The sequence below is a fragment of the Oncorhynchus tshawytscha genome, linkage group LG01 (genome assembly GCF_018296145.1).
Source record: "Oncorhynchus tshawytscha isolate Ot180627B linkage group LG01, Otsh_v2.0, whole genome shotgun sequence".
In the NCBI taxonomy this organism is placed as follows: domain Eukaryota; kingdom Metazoa; phylum Chordata; class Actinopteri; order Salmoniformes; family Salmonidae; genus Oncorhynchus; species Oncorhynchus tshawytscha.
Genome location: NC_056429.1, coordinates 19,678,067 through 19,698,706, shown reverse-complemented (window position 1 = coordinate 19,698,706; position 20,640 = coordinate 19,678,067). Strand labels below are relative to the sequence as shown.

Sequence of the window (20,640 nt, the reverse complement as noted above, 5' to 3'; positions counted from 1 at the left end):
CTCTGTCTTTACCTGTAGGGACGCCCCCCCCTCCAGAGACTGTTGTGATAGTTGTCTGGAGAGAGTTGATCTGGCCCTGGACTGATCCTGATCTCATGGAAGTAGACTCACACAGGAGGGGACTTACCGCAGGCAGACAGGGACACGGGTCCGGTGTGTGTATACGGCAGAGAGCCTGCTACCAACTGCTCGCCAGGGTGCCAATGTTACAGCTGTGTGTGTGTGTGTGTGTGTGTGTGTGTGTGTGTGTGTGTGTGTGTGTGTGTGTGTGTGTGTGTGTGTGTGTGTGTGTGTGTGTGTGTGTGTGTGTGTGTGTGTGTGTGTGTGTGTGTGTGTGTGCAACTCTACATTCTGTTCTCTGGCAGAGCTGGAGTGGCAGCAGAACAGTTCATACTCCCCGTGACTATTCAGAATCGGCAGAGAGTAGATTTTCACAAACTGTGCTTTTTAAGTATTAGTAATCTCTCATCTGCCTAGTAAATCTAGCCTTAAGTCTGGCCTCTGTGTTCCACCTCCTGACCATTAGGCCCATATTAATACTCTAGCTTGGGGCTGTGTGTACTGGGTCTGGTCTCACTTCTCTGCATCTCTCAGGGTAACACTTTGTTTTTACAGCCAAGTAAACAAACCAACGCCAAATATCTGGCTGCACAAATCACATATGTTCCCTTAATTAGGTTAGGGTGAGTGGTGGTGTGCGTGCGTTAGCTCTCTCTTGCTTTTAGGTTGTTTTCCTCTGGATACATATGTATTGTGGAGCTTGTTGTTCTGTTCGCACCTCAGGATTTTAATGAAATACAGGTATGTCATGGATATTTTCTGGCAGATGTAACCATCATCTTTATCCATACTGTTACCTGTTTACATTTCTGATAACAAGCTGGTTCTTATGAAGTCAAGTATGAACACATCAATCCAAATTAACTGTGCTCTCCAATCCTAAAGCTCATTCTCCCCTCAGTCAAAGCCTTTGTTGTTTTTTATGAAAAGAGCTGATCTGACCAAATTTTGGATCCACTCCAAGCCCTCTTTTCACTGCCAATCCCTCCATTTCTAATCCAGTATTGTATAGCAGTGGCTTTTGCTTCACACCACAATGTCCGAGAGGAGAGAGGGGGACAGAAGAGATGGAGACATCAGACCGAGAGGAGAGAGGAGAACAGAAGAGATGGAGACACCAGACTCAGAGGAGAGAGGAGGACAGAAGAGATGGAGACACCAGACTGAGAGGAGAGAGGAGGACAGAAGACATGGAGACACCACACCGAGAGGAGAGAGGGGGACAGAAGAGATGGAGACACCAGACCGAGAGGAGAGAGGGGGACAAAAGATATGGAGACACCAGACCGAGAGGAGAGAGGAGGACAGAAGAGATGGAGACATCAGACCGAGAGGAGAGAGGAGGACAGAAGAGATGGAGACACCAGACTGAGAGGAGAGAGGGGGACAGAAGAGATGGAGACATCAGACTGAGAGGAGAGAGGAGGACAGAAGACATGGAGACACCACACCGAGAGGAGAGAGGGGGACAGAAGAGATGGAGACACCAGACCGAGAGGAGAGAGGGGGACAGAAGATATGGAGACACCAGACCGAGAGGAGAGAGGAGGACAGAAGAGATGGAGACATCAGACCGAGAGGAGAGAGGAGGACAGAAGAGATGGAGACACCAGACTGAGAGGAGAGAGGGGGACAGAAGATATGGAGACATCAGACGGAGAGGAGAGAGGAGGACAGAAGAGATGGAGACACCAGACCGAGAGGAGAGAAGGGGACAGAAGAGATGGAGACATCAGACCGAGAGGAGAGAAGAGGACAGAAGAGATGGAGACATCAGACCGAGAGGAGAGAGGAGGACAGAAGAGATGGAGACATCAGACTCAGAGGAGAGAGGAGGACAGAAGAGATGGAGACACCATACTGAGAGGAGAGAGGGGGACAGAAGAGATGGAGACACCACACTGAGAGGAGATAGGAGGACCCCCAGAGGAGAGGAGAAAGAGTGGAGGGAAAAATAAAAAGAGAGAACAGGAGTGATGTGGAGGACACACCCACCCACCCACCCACACAAACAAACATAAACACGTCCCCTACACCCAATATCACATTAACACCTCCCTTCTACACTTGGTACTCTTCATCTATTCATGTGCCTTTACCCTAAATATTTCACCAGCAAATTATTATTTTATGCCCCTCTGAACATCTCTCTCCCCAGCCTGTCTGAAACAGAGAGACAGAGAGTGAGTGAGAAAGACAGAGAGAGAGCAAGAGAGGGAGATGGAAAGAGAAAGATTGAGGGAGAGAGGGAGCGGGCGGCGTGACAGAACAGAAAGTGTGCCACAGAGCAGACAGACGCTCTGCAGTCCCGATCAGTCCCAGACCCACATCTGTTTCAGCCCAGAAACAGCAGCCTAAATCAAATGTTTCCCCCAGTGATTGATGGACAGATTAGGGGGGGTTGATGAGAGGACGGATGGAGGGAGGGCTGTGGCCCTGCTGCTGGCTCTGTACTGTTATGTGATCTCCTAGCCCAGTCTCTCCCCTCACCCCCCCGACCCCCCCACCCATGGATAATCCTTCTAAATTCTCGGCTCAACTTGCTCCAGTTCCAGCTCCTCTAAATTGTGATTGAATGCTGGCCTGTCTGTCTACCCCCTCCCTCCTCTCCTAGATTAACCAGATCTGTTTGGTGTTTCAGGATCCCCCATGCTGTCTGACACCACCAGGGCCCAACTGAGCCACACTGAGAGAGAGGAGAGGAGACTCCCCCCTCACTCCCCCCACTCCCCCAGGATGCTCTGAGACCAGAACACGCTGGGTCTGTAGTTATATCACTCACAACCTGACCCATACAGAAAACCTGCTGTCTGCATTAAGGAATGTGTTATTGTGAGTGCTGATGTAAAATGGACAGTAGTCGGTCTGGAATGTAGTCTGTGGTTGTCCACTGTCTAGTGGTCAGAGGATTTGTTAGGCCATCTCTTCTCTACTGCAGTCTATCCCCCTCCTTTCCCCCGCCCCTGTGTGTGTGTCAGACCAGTGTCAGACCAGTGTGGTATGAATGAAGGTCAGTGGGGCCCTGTCGGCAGCCGCCCCTCCCCCACCGGGGTTGTGTACTGAGTTGAGGCCATTGGTCCATGAAACCGCCACAGCACTAGGCACAAACTGAGCTGCACAACCCGCAGCTTAATTACTGGAAAGCCCAAAGAGTGTCTGACCTCCACCATTAGCCTAATTGAAATTTAATTGAATTTCCTTGTCTAGACTAATTAAGCTCCTACTGAAACCTGCAATCTTTTAGCCGCCTAGTTAGCCTCTGGACAGACAGGATTCGCACCCTATTCTGTGGAAAGAAAGCGTGAGGAAAAAGGGGGAGAGAAGTTAGAGGGTAAAGAGGTGGAGCGGAAAAGGGCAAAGGGGAGAGGTCTGGTATTGGCTCTCAGGGGTGGGGGTGGTGAGATGGAGTGAGGGAATGAGGAGGGAGAGAGAGATGGACAGATAGAGTTGTGCAGACTAAAGTCCGGTCAGGGCGTGTGAGGTGAAGTATTACAATTTCGCTACACCTGCAATAACATCTGCTAAATGTGACAAATACAATTTTTTGGATTTGAAGCAGCCTATGCCACTGATCTGGAGCATGTGGTTGAATAACACTGACATGCATTATCTTTTTAGCCTCAGTTGTGTGCATGCATTTGTGTGTGCGTGTGTCCCAGGCTTTTTGTGCGTAGCCCCCATTTAGCACAAGGGCTTGTTGCGTGTCAGCTCAGCGCCCGTGTGTGTACGCACCTGTTTGTATGTTTCAGTAGTATGTTCCTCCTTCACCACACTTCCATCCCCTCAGCTATAAAGTGCCCAAGAAAGGGAATGGAACTGAACTAAATGATTACCGACCCATAGCACTCACCCCCGTCACCGTGTGGTGCTTTGAGAGGCTCGGCAATGACCACATCACCTCCTCCCTCCCTGACACACTCGACCCTCTCCAATTTACCTACCGCCCAGACAGATCCACGACGACGCAATCGCCATTTCACTGCACACTACCCTCACCCACCTGGAGAAAAGGAATGCATATGTGAGTTCACTGTTCATCGACTACAGCGTAGTGCCCTCTAAGCTCACGGCCCTGGGACTGAACTCCCTATGCAGCTGGGTCCTGACGCGCCACCCCCAGATGGTGAATGTAGGCAACATTAACTCCTCCACACTGATCCTCAACGCGGGGGCCCCACAATGTTGCGTCCTATGTCCCCTCCTGTACTCCCTGTATACCCACAACTGTGTGGCCTCACACAGGTCAAACTCCATCATCAAGTTCGCTGACGACTCGACAGTAGTAGGCCTGATTATCAGCAATGATGAGACGGCCTACAGGGGGAGGTAGGCACTCTGACGGCTTGGTGCCAGGTATACAACCCTCGCTCAACGTCAGCAAAACAAAGGGGCTGATTGTGGACTTCAGGAAGAACCAGGCTGGGCACATCCCGATCCTCATCAATGGCAGCCCTGCCATGGAGACGGTCAAAAGTTTCAAGTTCAGGAGGCTGAAGAAATTTGACCTGTCTCCGAGAGCCCTCAGTGTTCTACAGGCGCACCATCAAGAGCAGACTGTTAAACTGCAACACAACTCCACCGCCGCTAACCATAAGGTGCTACAGAAGGTGAAACGCTCAGCCAAACGCACCATTGGGTGCACACTGCCTGCCTTCCAGGACACCTTCAACACCAGGTGTCGCAGGAAGGCCAAGAAGATAATCAGGGACCCGATTCACCTGAGCCACGGACTGTTCATCCCACTTCCATAACTCAGACGCAGGCAGTGCAGGAGCATCATGGCAAAAACGGAAAGACTGGCCAATAACTTCTACCCCCAGACCATCAGGCTGCTGAATAGCCACCTGAATCAGCTACCTAGTCCTCCCCCCACCCTCTATCCGGTTATATTGCCCTGCCTCTAAAACAACATCCCTGCTGTGTTTGTGTTCCCCCAACTACACAGCGAGGGGAACAACACCTAAAGTGCTTCAGACAGGCTTCAGGGGGGGCAGGGTTCTCCTGGGGGGCGTTTGTTGAGATTCTTTGCTTTTAGCAGGTGAAAGACAGTGCCGTTTTAATGTTTGTGATTCACCATGAGTTATTCAGTTGACGTTTTCCCTTCTCAGTGCTTTGTAGGCAAGAATACATTAGCAAAAACCATCCTAGCAGAGGAGAGGGAGGAGAGAGGGAGGAGAGGAGAGACGAGAGAGAGAGATGCTAATGTGAGAGGGGGAGGGAGACAGTCATTAGGAGAGAAAGAGGAGGAGGAAAGGGGAGAGAAGAAGAGGGTGGTTGGAGAGAAAAGAGTGAGAGAATGTTTGTGAAAGAGGGGTGCGGAGAGATAAAGAGAGCAAGGACAATGTTTTATGATATGTGTTGAAGTGACCTTACTCTCCCTTCTTCTTTCCTCTCCTTTCTTTTCTCTCCCCCAGGTCCCTATTCAGCCTGGTCAGTCTTTCAAGTTCACAGTCCTGGAGACCCTGGACCGCATCAAGGAAGAGTTCCAGTTCCTCCAGGCTCAATACCACAGGTGCTGTATACTCACTCACCACCCTCCACCTCCCCCTTATATACTATACAGATAGTATATACACACTCACCACCCTCCACCTCCCCCTTATAGAATATACAGATAGTGTATACTCACTCACTACCCTCCACCTCGCCCTTATAGACTATACAGATAGTACATACTCACTCACTACCCTCCACCTCCCCCTTATAGACTATACAGATAGTATATACACACCAACCTCCATCTTACCCCATGCAGGCATACTGTATGTAGGCACCATCCTAATGTAAAACCCATGTATGTAACTCAAAACTCCCATCTTCAGACACACAGATATATGGATAGCACAGACTTTTACTTCTATTCTGTGTTGATGTTTCTGACATAAATTAGACACCATACAGTGGGGAAAAAAGACTACACGGATCTCCTTCTCTGCCACTGAGCTACCTATGATATATATTGGGCTCCCGAGTGGCGCAGAGGTCTGAGGCACTGCATCTCAGTGGTGAGGTGTCACTACAGGCACCCTGGTTCGAATCCAGGCTGTATCACGTAATTGGGAGTCACAAAAGGTGGTGCACAATTGGCCCAGCGTCGTCTGGGTTTGGCCAGTGTAGGCCGTCTTTGTAAATAAGAATTTGTTCTTAACTGACTTGCCTAGTTAAATAAAAAATAAATATATGTATCTATATTTAAAAAGGAACTATAGTTGTGTGATATTGTATGTCATAAACATTAATACACAATAGAAAGGTCTGTGCTATCTGTGTGTCTGAAGATGGGAGTCTGAGGATTGTGTCCTATATGAATGTGTGTACCTCAGGGAGGAACTGCCCCTCCTCTCTCTAAAGGACTGGGGGATCCCCCTGGGAACCATTGTCACACTTCTACTGCTCCACTTATTATTCTGTGGAATATTACACGTCAGGCTTAATAATACTGCACTTGATGTATTTGAAAGCCAAGGATGGGTGCAGTGAACTATAAGGTTGATATAACACAGTCATACACAGGTCAAATGCAGGTGGTGATTCTAATCTTATCCATCATAGTCCACCTGTCACAGTGGCAGGGTGCAATCCTGGTCCCAGATCTGTTTGTGCTGTTTTACAGACTCCTACGCTCGATGTCACAGTGGCAGGGTGCAAGCCTGGTCCCAGATCTGTTTGTGCTGTTTTACCGACTCCTATGCTCGATGTCACAGTGGCAGGGTGCAAGCCTGGTCCCAGATCTGTTTGTGCTGTTTTACCGACTCCTACGCTCGATGTCACAGTGGCAGGGTGCAAGCCTGGTCCCAGATCTGTTTGTGCTGTTTTACCGACTCCTATGCTCGATGTCACAGTGGCAGGGTGCAAGCCTGGTCCCAGATCTGTTTGTGCTGTTTTACCGACTCCTACGCTCGATGTCACAGTGGCAGGGTGCAAGCCTGGTCCCAGATCTGTTTGTGCCGTTTTACCGACTCCTATGCTCGATGTCACAGTGGCAGGGTGCAAGCCTGGTCCCAGATCTGTTTGTGCCGTTTTACCGACTCCTATGCTCGATGTCACAGTGGCAGGGTGCAAGCCTGGTCCCAGATCTGTTTGTGCTGTTTTACCGACTCCTACGCTGGATGTCACAGTGGCAGGGTGCAAGCCTGGTCCCAGATCTGTTTGTGCCGTTTTACCGACTCCTATGCTCGATGTCACAGGCTAGCAGGGTGTGGTGATATTGGTCTGTTCTTCCATATCATAGCAGAGTGTCTGTTTTATCAGAGTGTTAACAGAGTAGAGTTGACCTCCAGACTGTAACCTTGGTGCTGAGAGCCCAGCTTCACACCATGAGCTGAATACTCATGGCCATAACTCTCTCAGTCACAGCAGTGAACAGTGTGTTGAAACTAGTATTGTTCTCCCACTGCAGCCTGGATCCCATCGGTCTCTCTGTCTAATTGATCTAGACCCATAACCTTTTTCAGCTTTGACACAAAGGAGAGATTCAGGTTGAGCTGCAGCGGGGTAGGTCCTGCCTTAGATCAGTTTGTTGACACGTGTGTGTGTGTGTGTGTTTTTTCCCTCTTTCTCTGCAGCCTGAAACTGGAGTGTGAGAAGCTGGCCAGTGAGAAGACAGAGATGCAGAGACACTACATCATGGTAAGATCTATTCTATTTCCACCAGCGTTGGTTCACAGACATCAATGAGACAACGTGGAGAAATATACCCCTCTCCATTACACCAACATAGGAAACTATCTAGCTCAGGGATAGGCAACTCCAGTCCTCGGGGGCCACATTTTTTCCCCATCCCAAGCAAACACAGCTGATTTAAAGTCATTGCGTTCTAAACTAAAGATCCGGGTTAGTTGATTATTGGAGTCAGGTGTGTTAGCTGGGTCTGGGGCAAACGTGTGACACCAATCAGGCCCCCTGAGGACGGGAGTTGCCCGTCCCTGATTCTAGCTTGTTGAGGAGCCTCATCTTGAGTTAGGAGGATGAGACTCTCAGACTGTCCAAAAGCAGAACATGTCCCTCTCTCTGTCTCTCGCTCTTGCTCTACTCCCTCTGCAACAGCTTGAGCCCCTCCACATCAGTCTGTCTTTCTAAAGACTTGTATGTTATTAACTATGTCTATGTCTGTGGAACAAACACGGTGAGGACAACCTGAATATGATATGAACCATCTGCTGAGCAGCTCCCATTCCATCAATGAGAGAGAGAGAGATGGAAGAAAGTGAGTGAGAGAGACTGAGAGAAAGGGGAAGGACAGTACACAATGGTAGACAGACAGACACTACCTCAGACTAAGAGTATTCACACTGTTCTCTGTGACTGTGAGAGGCTGTCCTTTATGGAAGATTTCACCTTTGCAAGGTTTGATGGATGGTTGAGTTGGCGGTAGTTGGATAGATATGTAGGAGCCTTTACTCCAATGTGAGGAGAGACTACAGTCTACTCTGTGTTATAGACTGGGGGACAGTCAGCGACATTTGATCAACCCTCATGAATTCATATTAAATGTCATGACCTTTGTGACCACAGGACTGTTGGTCAACAGCATCAAGAAATAGGCTAAAACGTCTGTGAATGAAGCCTTTTCCATAGTGTTGGTCTCCATAGAGATGGGGGATAGCTGGGGCAGGTGCGATATACATTTACAATCTTAGAAAAAAGGGTTACAAATGCGTTCTTTGGCTGTCCCTTTGGAGAACCCTTTTTGGTTCAAGATACAGTAGTACTCTTTTGGGTTCCGTGCAGAACCCTCTGCGTAAAGGGCTCTACATGGAATTCAAAAGTGTTATATCTGGAACCAAAAAGGGTTCTCCTATGGGGACAGCCGAAGAACCATTTTCAGTTCTAGATAGCACCTTTTTTTCTAAAATGTGGATATATTGCATATAATGTACAATGCCGTGAAAAAGTATTTGCCCCCTTTCTGATTTTCAACATCTCAATTGGCATTAGGTCTGAATTTGTTGCTTTTTAAACATTTTGATTGTGTGTTTTGCATCATTGTCTTGCTGCATGACCCAGCTGCACTTCAGCTCACAGACAAATGGCCTGACATTCTCCTGTAGAATCCTCTGATACAGAGCAGAATTCATGGTTCCTTCTATTAAGGCAAGTTGTCCAGGTACTGAGGCAGCAAAGAATCCCCAAACCGTCACTACCACCACCATGCTTGACCGTTGGTACGAGGTTCTTACTGTGGAATGCAGTGTTTGATTTTCGCCAGGCATAATGGGACCCATCTCGTCCAAAAAGTTTACTCAAGTTTGCCAGGAAGCACCTGGATGATCATCAAGACTCTTGGAAGAATGTACTATGGACAGATGAGTCAAAAGTATAACTTTTTGGATGACATGGGTCCCGTTATGCCTGGCAAAAATCAAACACTGCATTTCAAAGTTAGAACCTCATACCAACGGTCAAGCATGGTTTACAAATCAAATCAAATTTTATTGGTCACATACACATGGTTAGCAGATGCGAGTGTAGCGAAATGCTTGTGTTTCTGGTTCCTACAGTGCAGTAATATCTAACAAATAATCTAACGATTCCCCAACAACTACCTAATACACACAAATCTAAAAAGGGGTGAATGAGAATATGTACATACAGTGGGGCAAAAAAGTATTTAGTCAGCCACCAATTGTGCAAGTTCTCCCACTTGAAAAGATGAGAGAGGCCTGTAATTTTCATCATAAGTACACTTCAACTATGACAGACAAAATGAGAAAAAAGTCCAGAAAATCACATTGTAGGATTTTTTATGAATTTATTTGCAAATTATGGTGGAAAATAAGTATCGGGCCCCCTGAGGACGGGAGTTGCCCGTCTCTGATTCTAGCTTGTTGAGGAGCCTCATCTTGAGTTAGGAGGATGAGACTCTCAGACTGTCCAAAAGCAGAACATGTCCCTCTCTCTGTCTCTCGCTCTTGCTCTACTCCCTCTGCAACAGCTTGAGCCCCTCCACATCAGTCTGTCATCAGTCTGTCTTTCTAAAGACTTTTTTGCCCCACTGTATATGGATGAGCGATGCCCGAGCAGCATAGGCAAGGTGCAATAGATGGTATAAAATACAGTATATACATGTGATATGAGTAATGTAAGATATGTAAACATTATGTGGCATTATTTAAAGTGTCTAGTGATCCATTTATTAAAGTGTCCAGTGATTGGGTCTCAATGTAGGCAGCAGCCTCTCTGAGTTAGTGGTGGCTGTTTAACAGTCTGATGGCCTTGAGATAGAAGCTGTTTTTCAATCTCTCGGTCCCAGCTTTGATGCACCTGTACTGACCTCGGCTTCTGGATAATAGCGGGGTGAACAGGCAGTGGCTCGGGTGGTTGTTGGCTTTGATCTTTTTGGCCTTCCTGTGACATCGGGTGCTGTAGGTTTCCTGGAGGGCAGGTAGTTTGACCCCGGTGATGCGTTGTGCAGACCGCACCACCCTCTGAAGAGCCTTGCGGTTGTGGGCGGAGCAGTTGCTGTACCAGGCTGTGATACAGTCCGACAGGATGCTCTCGATTGTGGATCTGTGGAAGTTAGTAAGGGTTTTGGGTGACAAGCCAAATTTCTGTTGCGCCTTCTTCACCACACTGTCTGTGTGGGTGGACCATTTCAGTTTGTCGTTGATGTGTACGCTGAGGAACTTAAAACTTTCCACTTTCTCCACTGCTGTCCCTTCTATGTGAATAGCGGGGTCCTCCCTATGCTGTTTCCTGAAGTCCACGATCATCTCCTTTGTTTTGTTGACATTGAGTGAGAGGTTGTTTTCATGACACCACACTCTGAGTGCCCTCACCTCCTCCCTGTAGGCTCTCTCATCATTGTTGGTAATCAAGCCCACTACTGTTGTGTCGTCTGCAAACTTGATGATTTGAGTTGGAGGCGGAATGGCCACACAGTCGTGGGTGAGGGAATACAGGAGGGGGCTGAGCATGCACCCATGTGGGGCCCCAGTGTTGAGGGTCAGCGAGGTGGAGATGTTGTTTCCTACTTACACCACCTGGGGGCGGCCCGTCAGAAAGTCCAGGACCCAATTGCACAGGGCGTTGTTGAGGCCCAGGGCCTCCAGCTTGATGATGAGCTTGGAGGGTACTATGGTGTTGAATGCTGAGCTGTAGTCAATGAACAGCATTCTTACATAGGTAATCCTCTTGTCCAGATAGGATAGGGCAGTGTGATGGCGATTGCATTGTCTGTGAACCTGTTAGGGCGGTATGCAAACTGAAGTGGGTTGAGGATGGCTGATAAGATGGAGGTGATATGATCCTTGACTAGTCTCTCAAAACACTTCATAATGACTGAAGTGAGTGCTACGGGGCAGTAGTCATTTAGTACAGTTATCTTTGCCATCTTGGGTACAGGAACAATGGTGGCCATCTTGAAGCATGTGGGGACAACAGACTGGGATAGGGAGCGATTGAATATGTTTGTAAACGCACCAGCCAGCTGGTCTGCGCATGCTCTGAGGATGCAGCTAGGGATGCTGTCTGGGCCAGCAGCCTTGCGAGGGTTAATGCATTGAAATGTTTTACTCACATCGGCCACGGATAAGGGGGGGGCGTAGTTCTTGTTAGCGGACCACGACGTTTGCACTGTATTATCCTCAAAGCAGGTAAAGAAGGTGTTTAGTTTGTCTGGAAGCGTGATGTCGGTGTCCGTGGTTTTCTTTTTGTAGTCTGTGATTTCCTGTAGACCCTGTCACATACGTCTCGTGTCTGAGCCGTTGAATTGGGACTCCACTTCAAATCAAATCAAATTTTATTTGTCACATACACATGGTTAGCAGATGTTAATGCGAGTGTAGCGAAATGCTTGTGCTTCTAGTTTCGACAATGCAGTAATAACCAACAAGTAATCTAACTAACAATTCCAAAACTACTGTCTTATACACAGTGTAAGGGGATAAAGAATATGTACATAAGGATATATGAATGAGTGATGGTACAGAGCAGCATAGGCAAGATACAGTAGATGGTATCGAGTACAGTATATACACATGAGATGAGTATGTAAACAAAGTGGCATAGTTAAGGTGGCTAGTGATACATGTATTACATAGGATGCAGTCGATGATATAGAGTACAGTATATACGTATGCATATGAGATGAATAATGTAGGGTAAGTAACATTATATAAGGTAGCATTGTTTAAAGTGGCTAGTGATATATTTACATCATTTTCCATCAATTCCCATTATTAAAGTGGCTGGAGTTGTGTCAGTGTGTTGGCAGCAGCCACTCAATGTTAGTGGTGGCTGCTTAACAGTCTGATGGCCTTGAGATAGAAGCTGTTTTTTAGTCTCTCGGTCCCAGCTTTGATGCACCTGTACTGACCTCGCCTTCTGGATGATAGCGGGGTGAACAGGCAGTGGCTCGGGTGGTTGATGTCCTTGATGATCTTTATGGCCTTCCTGTAACATCGGGTGGTGTAGGTGTCCTGGAGGGCAGGTAGTTTGCCCCCGGTGATGCGTTGTGCAGACCTCACTACCCTCTGGAGAGCCTTACGGTTGTGGGCGGAGCAGTTGCCGTACCAGGCGGTGATACAGCCCGCCAGGATGCTCTCGATTGTGCATCTGTAGAAGTTTGTGAGTGCTTTTGGTGACAAGCCGAATTTCTTCAGCCTCCTGAGGTTGAAGAGGCGCTGCTGCGCCTTCTTCACGATGCTGTCTGTGTGAGTGGACCAATTCAGTTTGTCTGTGATGTGTATGCCGAGGAACTTAAAACTTGCTACCCTCTCCACTACTGTTCCATCGATGTGGATGGGGGTGTTCCCTCTGCTGTTTCCTGAAGTCCACAATCATCTCCTTAGTTTTGTTGACATTGAGTGTGAGGTTATTTTCCTGACACCACACTCCGAGGGCCCTCACCTCCTCCCTGTAGGCCGTCTCGTCGTTGTTGGTAATCAAGCCTACCACTGTTGTGTCGTCCGCAAACTTGATGATTGAGTTGGAGGCGTGCGTGGCCACGCAGTCGTGGGTGAACAGGGAGTACAGGAGAGGGCTCAGAACGCACCCTTGTGGGGCCCCAGTGTTGAGGATCAGCGGGGAGGAGATGTTGTTGCCTACCCTCACCACCTGGGGGCGGCCCGTCAGGAAGTCCAGTACCCAGTTGCACAGGGCGGGGTCGAGACCCAGGGTCTCGAGCTTGATGACGAGCTTGGAGGGTACTATGGTGTTGAATGCCGAGCTGTAGTCGATGAACAGCATTCTCACATAGGTATTCCTCTTGTCCAGATGGGTTAGGGCAGTGTGCAGTGTGGTTGAGATTGCATCGTCTGTGGACCTATTTGGGTGGTAAGCAAATTGGAGTGGGTCTAGGGTGTCAGGTAGGGTGGAGGTGATATGGTCCTTGACTAGTCTCTCAAAGCACTTCATGATGACGGATGTGAGTGCTACGGGCGGTAGTCGTTTAGCTCAGTTACCTTAGCTTTCTTGGGAACAGGAACAATGGTGGCCCTCTTGAAGCATGTGGGAACAGCAGACTGGTATAGGGATTGATTGAATATGTCCGTAAACACACCGGCCAGCTGGTCTGCGCATGCTCTGAGGGCGCGGCTGGGGATGCCGTCTGGGCCTGCAGCCTTGCGAGGGTTAACACGTTTAAATGTCTTCCTCACTTCGGCTGCAGTGAAGGAGAGACCGCACGTAAAAAAAAAAAACACTGCACAGTTTCCTAGGAACGCGAAGCGAGGCGGCCATCTCTGTCGGCGCCTACCAGGGAACTTTGTATCTGTATCGGCATTTCGCTTGTTTGATTGCCTTGCGGAGGGAATAACTACGCTGTTTATATTCAGCCATATTCCCAGACCTCTTTCCATGGTTAAATGCGGTGGTCGTGATGGTGGTAGTGTGATGGTTTGGGGATGCTTTGCTGCCTCAGGACCTGGATTATCCAAAACACACAATCAAGTCTACATAAAAATGGTTTAAAAGCAACTAATTATACGTTTTGGAATGGCTTAGTCAAAGTCCAGACCTAATCCCTATTGAAATGTTGTGGCAGGACTTGAAATGAGCAGGTCATGCTTGAAAACCCACAAATGTCGCTGAGTTAAAGCAGTTCTGCTTGGAATAGTGGGCCAAAATTCCTCCACAGCGATGTGAGAGACTGATGAACAACTACAGGAAGCATTTGGTTGCAGTCATTGCAGCCAAAAATGGCACAACCAGTTATTGAGTGTAAGGGGGCAATTACTTTTTCACACAAGGTAATTGGGTGTTGCATAACTTTTGAATAAATAAAATAAGTATACATTTTTGTTGGTTATTTGTAAACTCAGGTTCCCTTTATCTAATATTAGGTTTTGGTTGAAGATCGGATAACATTCGTTATAAAAAATATGCAAAAATAGAGAAAATCACAGAGGGGGCAAATACTTTTTCACGGCACTGTATATTGGTGTACATACAAGTTATGTAGAGTAGCCTATGAATGGCTGGGGTTGAGGTTAGCTCTGAGGAATGGTCTCTAACATCTGTGTCTGTGATGTCTGTAATGCCTACTGTATTGTCAGTGATCTGGAGAGAGGGAGTGTAAGGAACAGAGTGAGAAGGAGGGAGATTGAGAGGGAGGGAGAAAGGCAGGGACAGGGGCTCAGGAGTGAGAAAGGGAGAGAAAAAAATAGAAAAGGGAAGTTGAGAGAGAGGCAGCCAGACAGAGAGAGATACAACACCAACAGAGAGAGACAGAGAATGACAAAGATAGAGTGGCTGAGATGGAAAGGCAGGAAAAGAGAGGGATAGAGAAAGAGAGTGTGAGCACAGACACGTAAATAATGGGAAGTAACAAAGTCTCAGTGGCTCCACAGTGGAGCTAACCCAGAAGGATATATTTAGGTAGTTAGACTGTAGCCTTAAGACTTGTTTGCACAGGCAGTCCAGTCTTTCTTTAGACTGCTCCTATCATTCATTATTCTGTAACTTTAAAAACCAGGTATGGGATGTTCCCACCCGCTAATGTACTACTTCCAGGGAATGACTTACGACTCGGCTGATGATGATAATGATGATGATGTTGAGCATGGAATAGACATGAGGATTCATTTGGAGCAGCATATTGGAATGTTGCCTCCGTAAAACGAGGTAAAAGCATAAGCAGGCAGGCAGGCAGCAGGGGGTGATGTTTTATACGTTTGATTAACGCACTCTGCAGCTTTATGCATAAGCTAAACTCAGCAAAAGAAGAAATGTCCCTTTTTCAAGACCCTCTCTTTCAAAGATAATTTGTAGAAATCCAAATAACTTCACAGATCTTTATTGTAAAGGGTTTAAACACTGTTTCCCCATGCTTGTTCAATGAACCATAAACAATTCATGAACATGCACCTGTGGAACGGTTGTTAAGACACTAACAGCTTACAGATGGTAGGCAATTAAGGTCCCAGTTATGAAAACTTAGGACACGAAAGAGGCCTTTCTAAAAACACCAAAAGAAAGATGCCCAGGGTCCCTGCTCATCTGCGTAAACGAGCCTTAGGCATGCTGCAAGGAGTTATGAGGACTGCAGATGTGGCCAGGGCAATAAATTGCAATGTCCGTACCGTGAGAAGCCTAAGACAGCGCTACAGGGAGACAGGACGGACATCACACCTGCGGAACAGGTACAGGATGGCAACAACAACTGCCCGAGATACACCAGGAACGCACAATCCCTCCATCAGTGCTCAGACTGTCCGCAATAGGCTGAGAGAGGCTGGACTGGGGGCTTGTAGGCCTGTTGTAAGGCATCACCGGTGTTGACATCACCGGCAATAATGTCGTCTATGGGCACAAACCCACCGTCGCTGGACCAGACAGGACTGTCAAAAAATGCTCTTCACTGACGAGTCGCGGTTTTGTCTCACCAGGGGTGATGGTCGGATTTGCGTTTATCGTTGAAGGAATGAGCTTTACACCAAGGCCTGTACTCTGGAGCGGGATCGATTTGGAGGTGGAGGGTCCGTCATGGTCTAGGGTGGTGTTTCACAGGATCATTGGACTGAGCTCGTTGTCATGGCAGGCAATCTCAACGCTGTGCGTTACAGGTTAGACATCGTCCTCCCTCATGTGGTACCCTACCTGCAGGCTCGTCCTGACATGACCCTCCAGCATGACAATGCCACCAGCCATACTGCTCGTTCAGTGCGTGATTTCCTGCAAGACAGGAACGTCAGTGTTCTGCCATGGCCAGCGAAGAGCCCGGATCTCAATCTCATTGAGTATGTCTGGGACCTGTTGGATCGGAGGGTGAGGGCTGGGGCCATTCCCCCCCAGAAATATCCGGGAACTCGCAGGTGCGTTGGTGGAGGAGTGGGGTAACATCTCACAGCAAGAATTGGCAAATATGGTCCATGAGGAGGAGATGCACTGCAGTTCTTAATGCAGCTGGTGGCCACACCAGATACTGACTGTTACTTTTGATTTTGACTCCCCCTTTGTTCAGGGACACATTATTCCATTTCTGTTAGTCACATGTCTGTGGAACTTGTTCAGTTTATAACTCAGTTGTTGAATCTTGTTATGTTCATAAAAATATTTTCATGTTAAGTTTGCTGAAAATAAACACAGTTGACAGTGAGGACGTTTCTTTTTTATGGAACCCGTCTCTGTTAGATATGGAAGCCGTCTCTGTTAGTCTTCTGTGGTAGTCTACAGAGACATGGACATACACACGGGAGGGTGACTGCGGGCGCCTTGTTTCTGGTTGTTGTATTTATAATTCATGGGGCTCAGATTTCACAGCTCTCCTGAAATCTGTGTATTTGCAGCCATTTTTATCCCAATATCAAATAATTTCTGGGTAATAATTAAGCACCTTACTGTGATTGTTTTCAATTAAAATGGTAAAAAAAGGGTCCTCCAGAGTGGCGCAGCAGTCTAAGGCACTGCAGTGCTTGATGTGTCACTACAGATCTGGATTCGATCCTGGGCTGTGTTGCAGCCGGCCGTGACCGAGAGACACATTTGGTCCAGCATCGTCCGGGTTAGGGGAGGGTTTGGCTGGCCGGTATGTCCCAACACACTCTAGCGACAACTGTGGCGGGCCAGGCCCATGCACGCTGACACGGTCGCCAGGTGTACTGTGTTTCCTCCGACACATTGGTGCGGCTGGTTTCCGGGTTAAGTGAGCAGTGTGTCAAGAACCAGTGCGACTTGACAGGGCAATGTTTCGGATGACGCATGGCTCTCGTCCTTCGCCTCTCCCAAGTATGTACGTGAATTGCAGTGATGGAATAAGACTGTAACTACCAATTTGGAGATCACAAAAAATTGGGGAGAAAAAAGGGTAAAAAGTTTTTAAAAATATATAAAAAGAAACAAAAATAGCTTTTTAGCAAAGGGCAATTTCTCAAGCAACAATTTTGTTAGGACATCTCACCCAAACAGGCTGCAATTCAGGCAGGCTTTTCAAAAGGCATTATCATAATTTTCAAAATTTCACAGTATTATTCCAACCTCAAAACACAGGAAAATCACATTTTTGGCTGCTCTGGGCCTAAACAAGACCACATTGTTTCACTGTCTGATCAGAGAATGAGAGGTATCTGTCAGTGTCAGGCCTGAGACAGGGAGACAGAAGAGGTTGGCATGTGTCTGTGTCATTTCTGTGGGTTTTATGAGTGTGTTTGTGTGTGTGTTTAGTATTTGTGTGTAGTGTTTCTGTTTGGAATAGAGGGGGTCTGCAGGGTTCCAGTTTTAATGACCATCCATGTGGTCACATGCAATATAACCCTGTGTGTTCATGTGTGTTTGCGTGCTATACATCCCCGCAGGGGGAGGGGTGTTTGTGAGGGGGGAGGATTAATGCACTACTCTCAGCCGCTTACTCCACCCCCAGCTTATCTGTCTGATTCAGCCTGACAAACTGTGCTCTCTTCAGGAACATTACAGTCACAGATTGCGAAAGAGAGATGGAAAGAGGGAGATGGAGAGAGAGATTGAGTATCAGAAGAGGAGAGGGGAGGAAGGAGAGAACCAGGGCAGAGGGGGAGAGGGGAAGGGATGAGGATAGAATTGTAAAAGGAATGCACCCTGCACCCGTTTCTATGACATATGACAGTGCAAGCTGAGGATTTAGGGAGAAAAAAAGGGTCCAGGAGGATTGTGATTTAAGAGTCTTCAACCTGCCTCGACTGTCTGGTAACATGTAGGAACACAGCAGAACACACATCTTTACAAAGATTGGCTGCTGGTGGCTCTATCAACATTTGTCAGCAGAATACCACCCTGCATCCCACTATTGGCTTGCTTCTGAAGTTAAGCAGCGTTGGTCCTGGATGGGAGACCAGATGCTGCTGGAAGTGGTGTTGGAGGGCCAGTAGGAGGCACCCTTTCCTCTGGTCTAAGAAAATATCTCTTGTGTAGGGTGCTGTCTTTCGGATGGGATATTAAATGGGTGTCCTGACTCTCTCTGGTCACTAAAGATCTCATGGCACTTATTGTAAGACCCTGGGGTCCTAGCTAAATTCCCAATCTGGCCCTCATACCATCACAGTCCCCATAATCATCCCCAGTTTACAGTTGGCTCATTCATCTCTCCCCTGTAACTATTCCCCAGGTCGTTGCTGTAAATGAGAATGTGTTCTCAGTCAACTTACCTGGTCAAATAAAAATATGCCCCTGATACTCTAGGCCCAATGAGAAAGGCTACTCCAAGGTCAATCCATTTAGGTTGGGATTTGGTCATATTTCTCCAACTCTGATTATGAACAAAGAAGTGAAGACTTTCTATCGACTTTTAGTTATTTCTCTATGTGGAGTTTACAGAGCTAAAAGTCAGATCTCACCAGTCTTAAGAACTTGTGAATAAAGCTTGCTAATGAATGTATTAATATACTGATGGTATCTGTTGGTGTGGGAGGAGAGAGAGAAGTGGAGAGACAGGCACCACATGAGGGATGCTGATAAACAATGCAGTCTACGTGCACAAACGCATGCACACCCACACACATACCATTTAGCCAAATCACCTTGGATTAGATGCACTTCACAGATCATCTTCTTAAGTCTGGAGATTTAACAGAATAGTAAAGACACAGGCTGGCTGGCTGGTGAGACACTTTGACACTCACTCAACATGATGAGTCACTGAAATGGGGGAAGGGCAAACGAGAGCGCAAACACTCTGAAATGGAGAGAGAGAGAGAGAGAGAGAGAGAGAGAGAGAGAGAGAGAGAGAGAGAGAGATGGTTGAGTGAAATGAAGTACTGACTGCTCAATACGTTGGTTGCTCAGATGACTGTGAGTGTTATAGAAAGGAATAGAAAGACGGAGTGGGGGTGATGTTGTTGATGGTTTAGGACTATCACATGACTAGAGATTAGTTAGCCAATGACTTGCTTATGGTAGTCCATCGTATCTGATGATGACTTCCACTTCTGAGTTAACAGTGAATTCTTTGACTGTGGAGTCCAATCTGAGATCCACAAACTGTATTGCAGATGGGGCATATGCAGTCTGTGTTGGCGGGGGCAGGCATGGTTGTTTGTCACCTGAGCTGTTTTTGCTGTCTCTTTGTGCTCCTCTCCTCCTCCCACCTCTGTTCACCGGTCTGGCATAGCTGCCGCCAGGTGGAACGGTCGACAGCAGCATCCTCCAGGTCTGTGGATTTGATGTTGCATTGCTTCAGCAATGTTTTTAGCTGGTCCTTGTAGTGCTTCATCTGCCCCCCTGCAGATCGCCGGTCAAGATGTATCTGGCTGTGCAGGATTTTCGCTGGCAAGCGCTCCTGAGACATTCTAATGAAATGCCTAAGCCTGCGCAGTTGGTGCTGGGTGACCATGGCCTCCATGCTCTTGCAGTTGGTCTTAGCAAGTATTTCTGTATGGGGCACACGGTTGCACCAGGTGATTCCCAAAATGTCTTATGTGGAATCGCTCAATCTGTTTGTTGTGGCGACTGTAAATGACCCAGTTTTCACAGCTGTAATGAAGTGTGGTGATGCAGAGGGCTTGATAGATGGCGACTGTGGTGTGGGGGTGGAGATCCCTGTTTTGGAAGACCCTGAGTCTGAGTTTCCCGAAGGCAGCAAATGCTTGTTGATCCTATTTTGAATTTTGAGGTTGATGCTGCAGCCCCCTGAGAGGATGCTTCCCAGGTATTTGAAGGACGGGACTATTGTCTGTGATTTATGTTCAATGGTGAAGACAGGCATGGTGGGTGGAGGGCCGGATCTCCATTGGCAGACCACCTCTGTCTTGGTGGTGTTGATAGACAGTCCCATCCTACTATAGACCCTCATAGATGCTACAAGGATAGACTGAAGGCCTTCTGGAGTGTGGGCCACAAGAGTACAGTCATCAGCATACTGCAGCTCAAGAACCCGCTCCGTCAAAACCTTGGTGGTTACTTGGAGCCTCCTTATGTTGAATAGATTTCCATCCAGTCTGAAGTACACTGCAACTTTGTGGAAAAGCTGGGTGACACATAGGTGGAAGATGTTAAAGAGTACCAGTGCCATCGCACATCCCTGTCTCACACTGATGCTTACTCCAAAGGGCAATGACTCCTGCCCTCCTATGGCCATTGGAGCCATCAGCCCATCATGGAACTGGCAAAGGATGTTGACACATTTGTCTGGACAGCCACATTTGAGTAGAATGCCCCATAGTAGTTCCCTGC

The 20,640-nt window shown here is 47.7% G+C and overlaps 1 protein-coding gene across 2 annotated transcripts in view; it reads left to right on the top strand.

Annotated features, from left to right (window-relative positions):
* The window catches only part of LOC112236020 (transducin-like enhancer protein 4), an 86,049-nt gene that overhangs the window by 6,949 nt on the left and 58,460 nt on the right, over nucleotides 1-20,640 (top strand). For both annotated transcript variants that reach the window (XM_042306406.1, XM_042306363.1), the window contains exons 2-3: nucleotides 5,475-5,572; nucleotides 7,626-7,689. In XM_042306406.1, coding sequence (XP_042162340.1) covers nucleotides 5,475-5,572; nucleotides 7,626-7,689 — 162 coding nt within the window. The remainder of the gene's footprint in view (nucleotides 1-5,474; nucleotides 5,573-7,625; nucleotides 7,690-20,640) is intronic.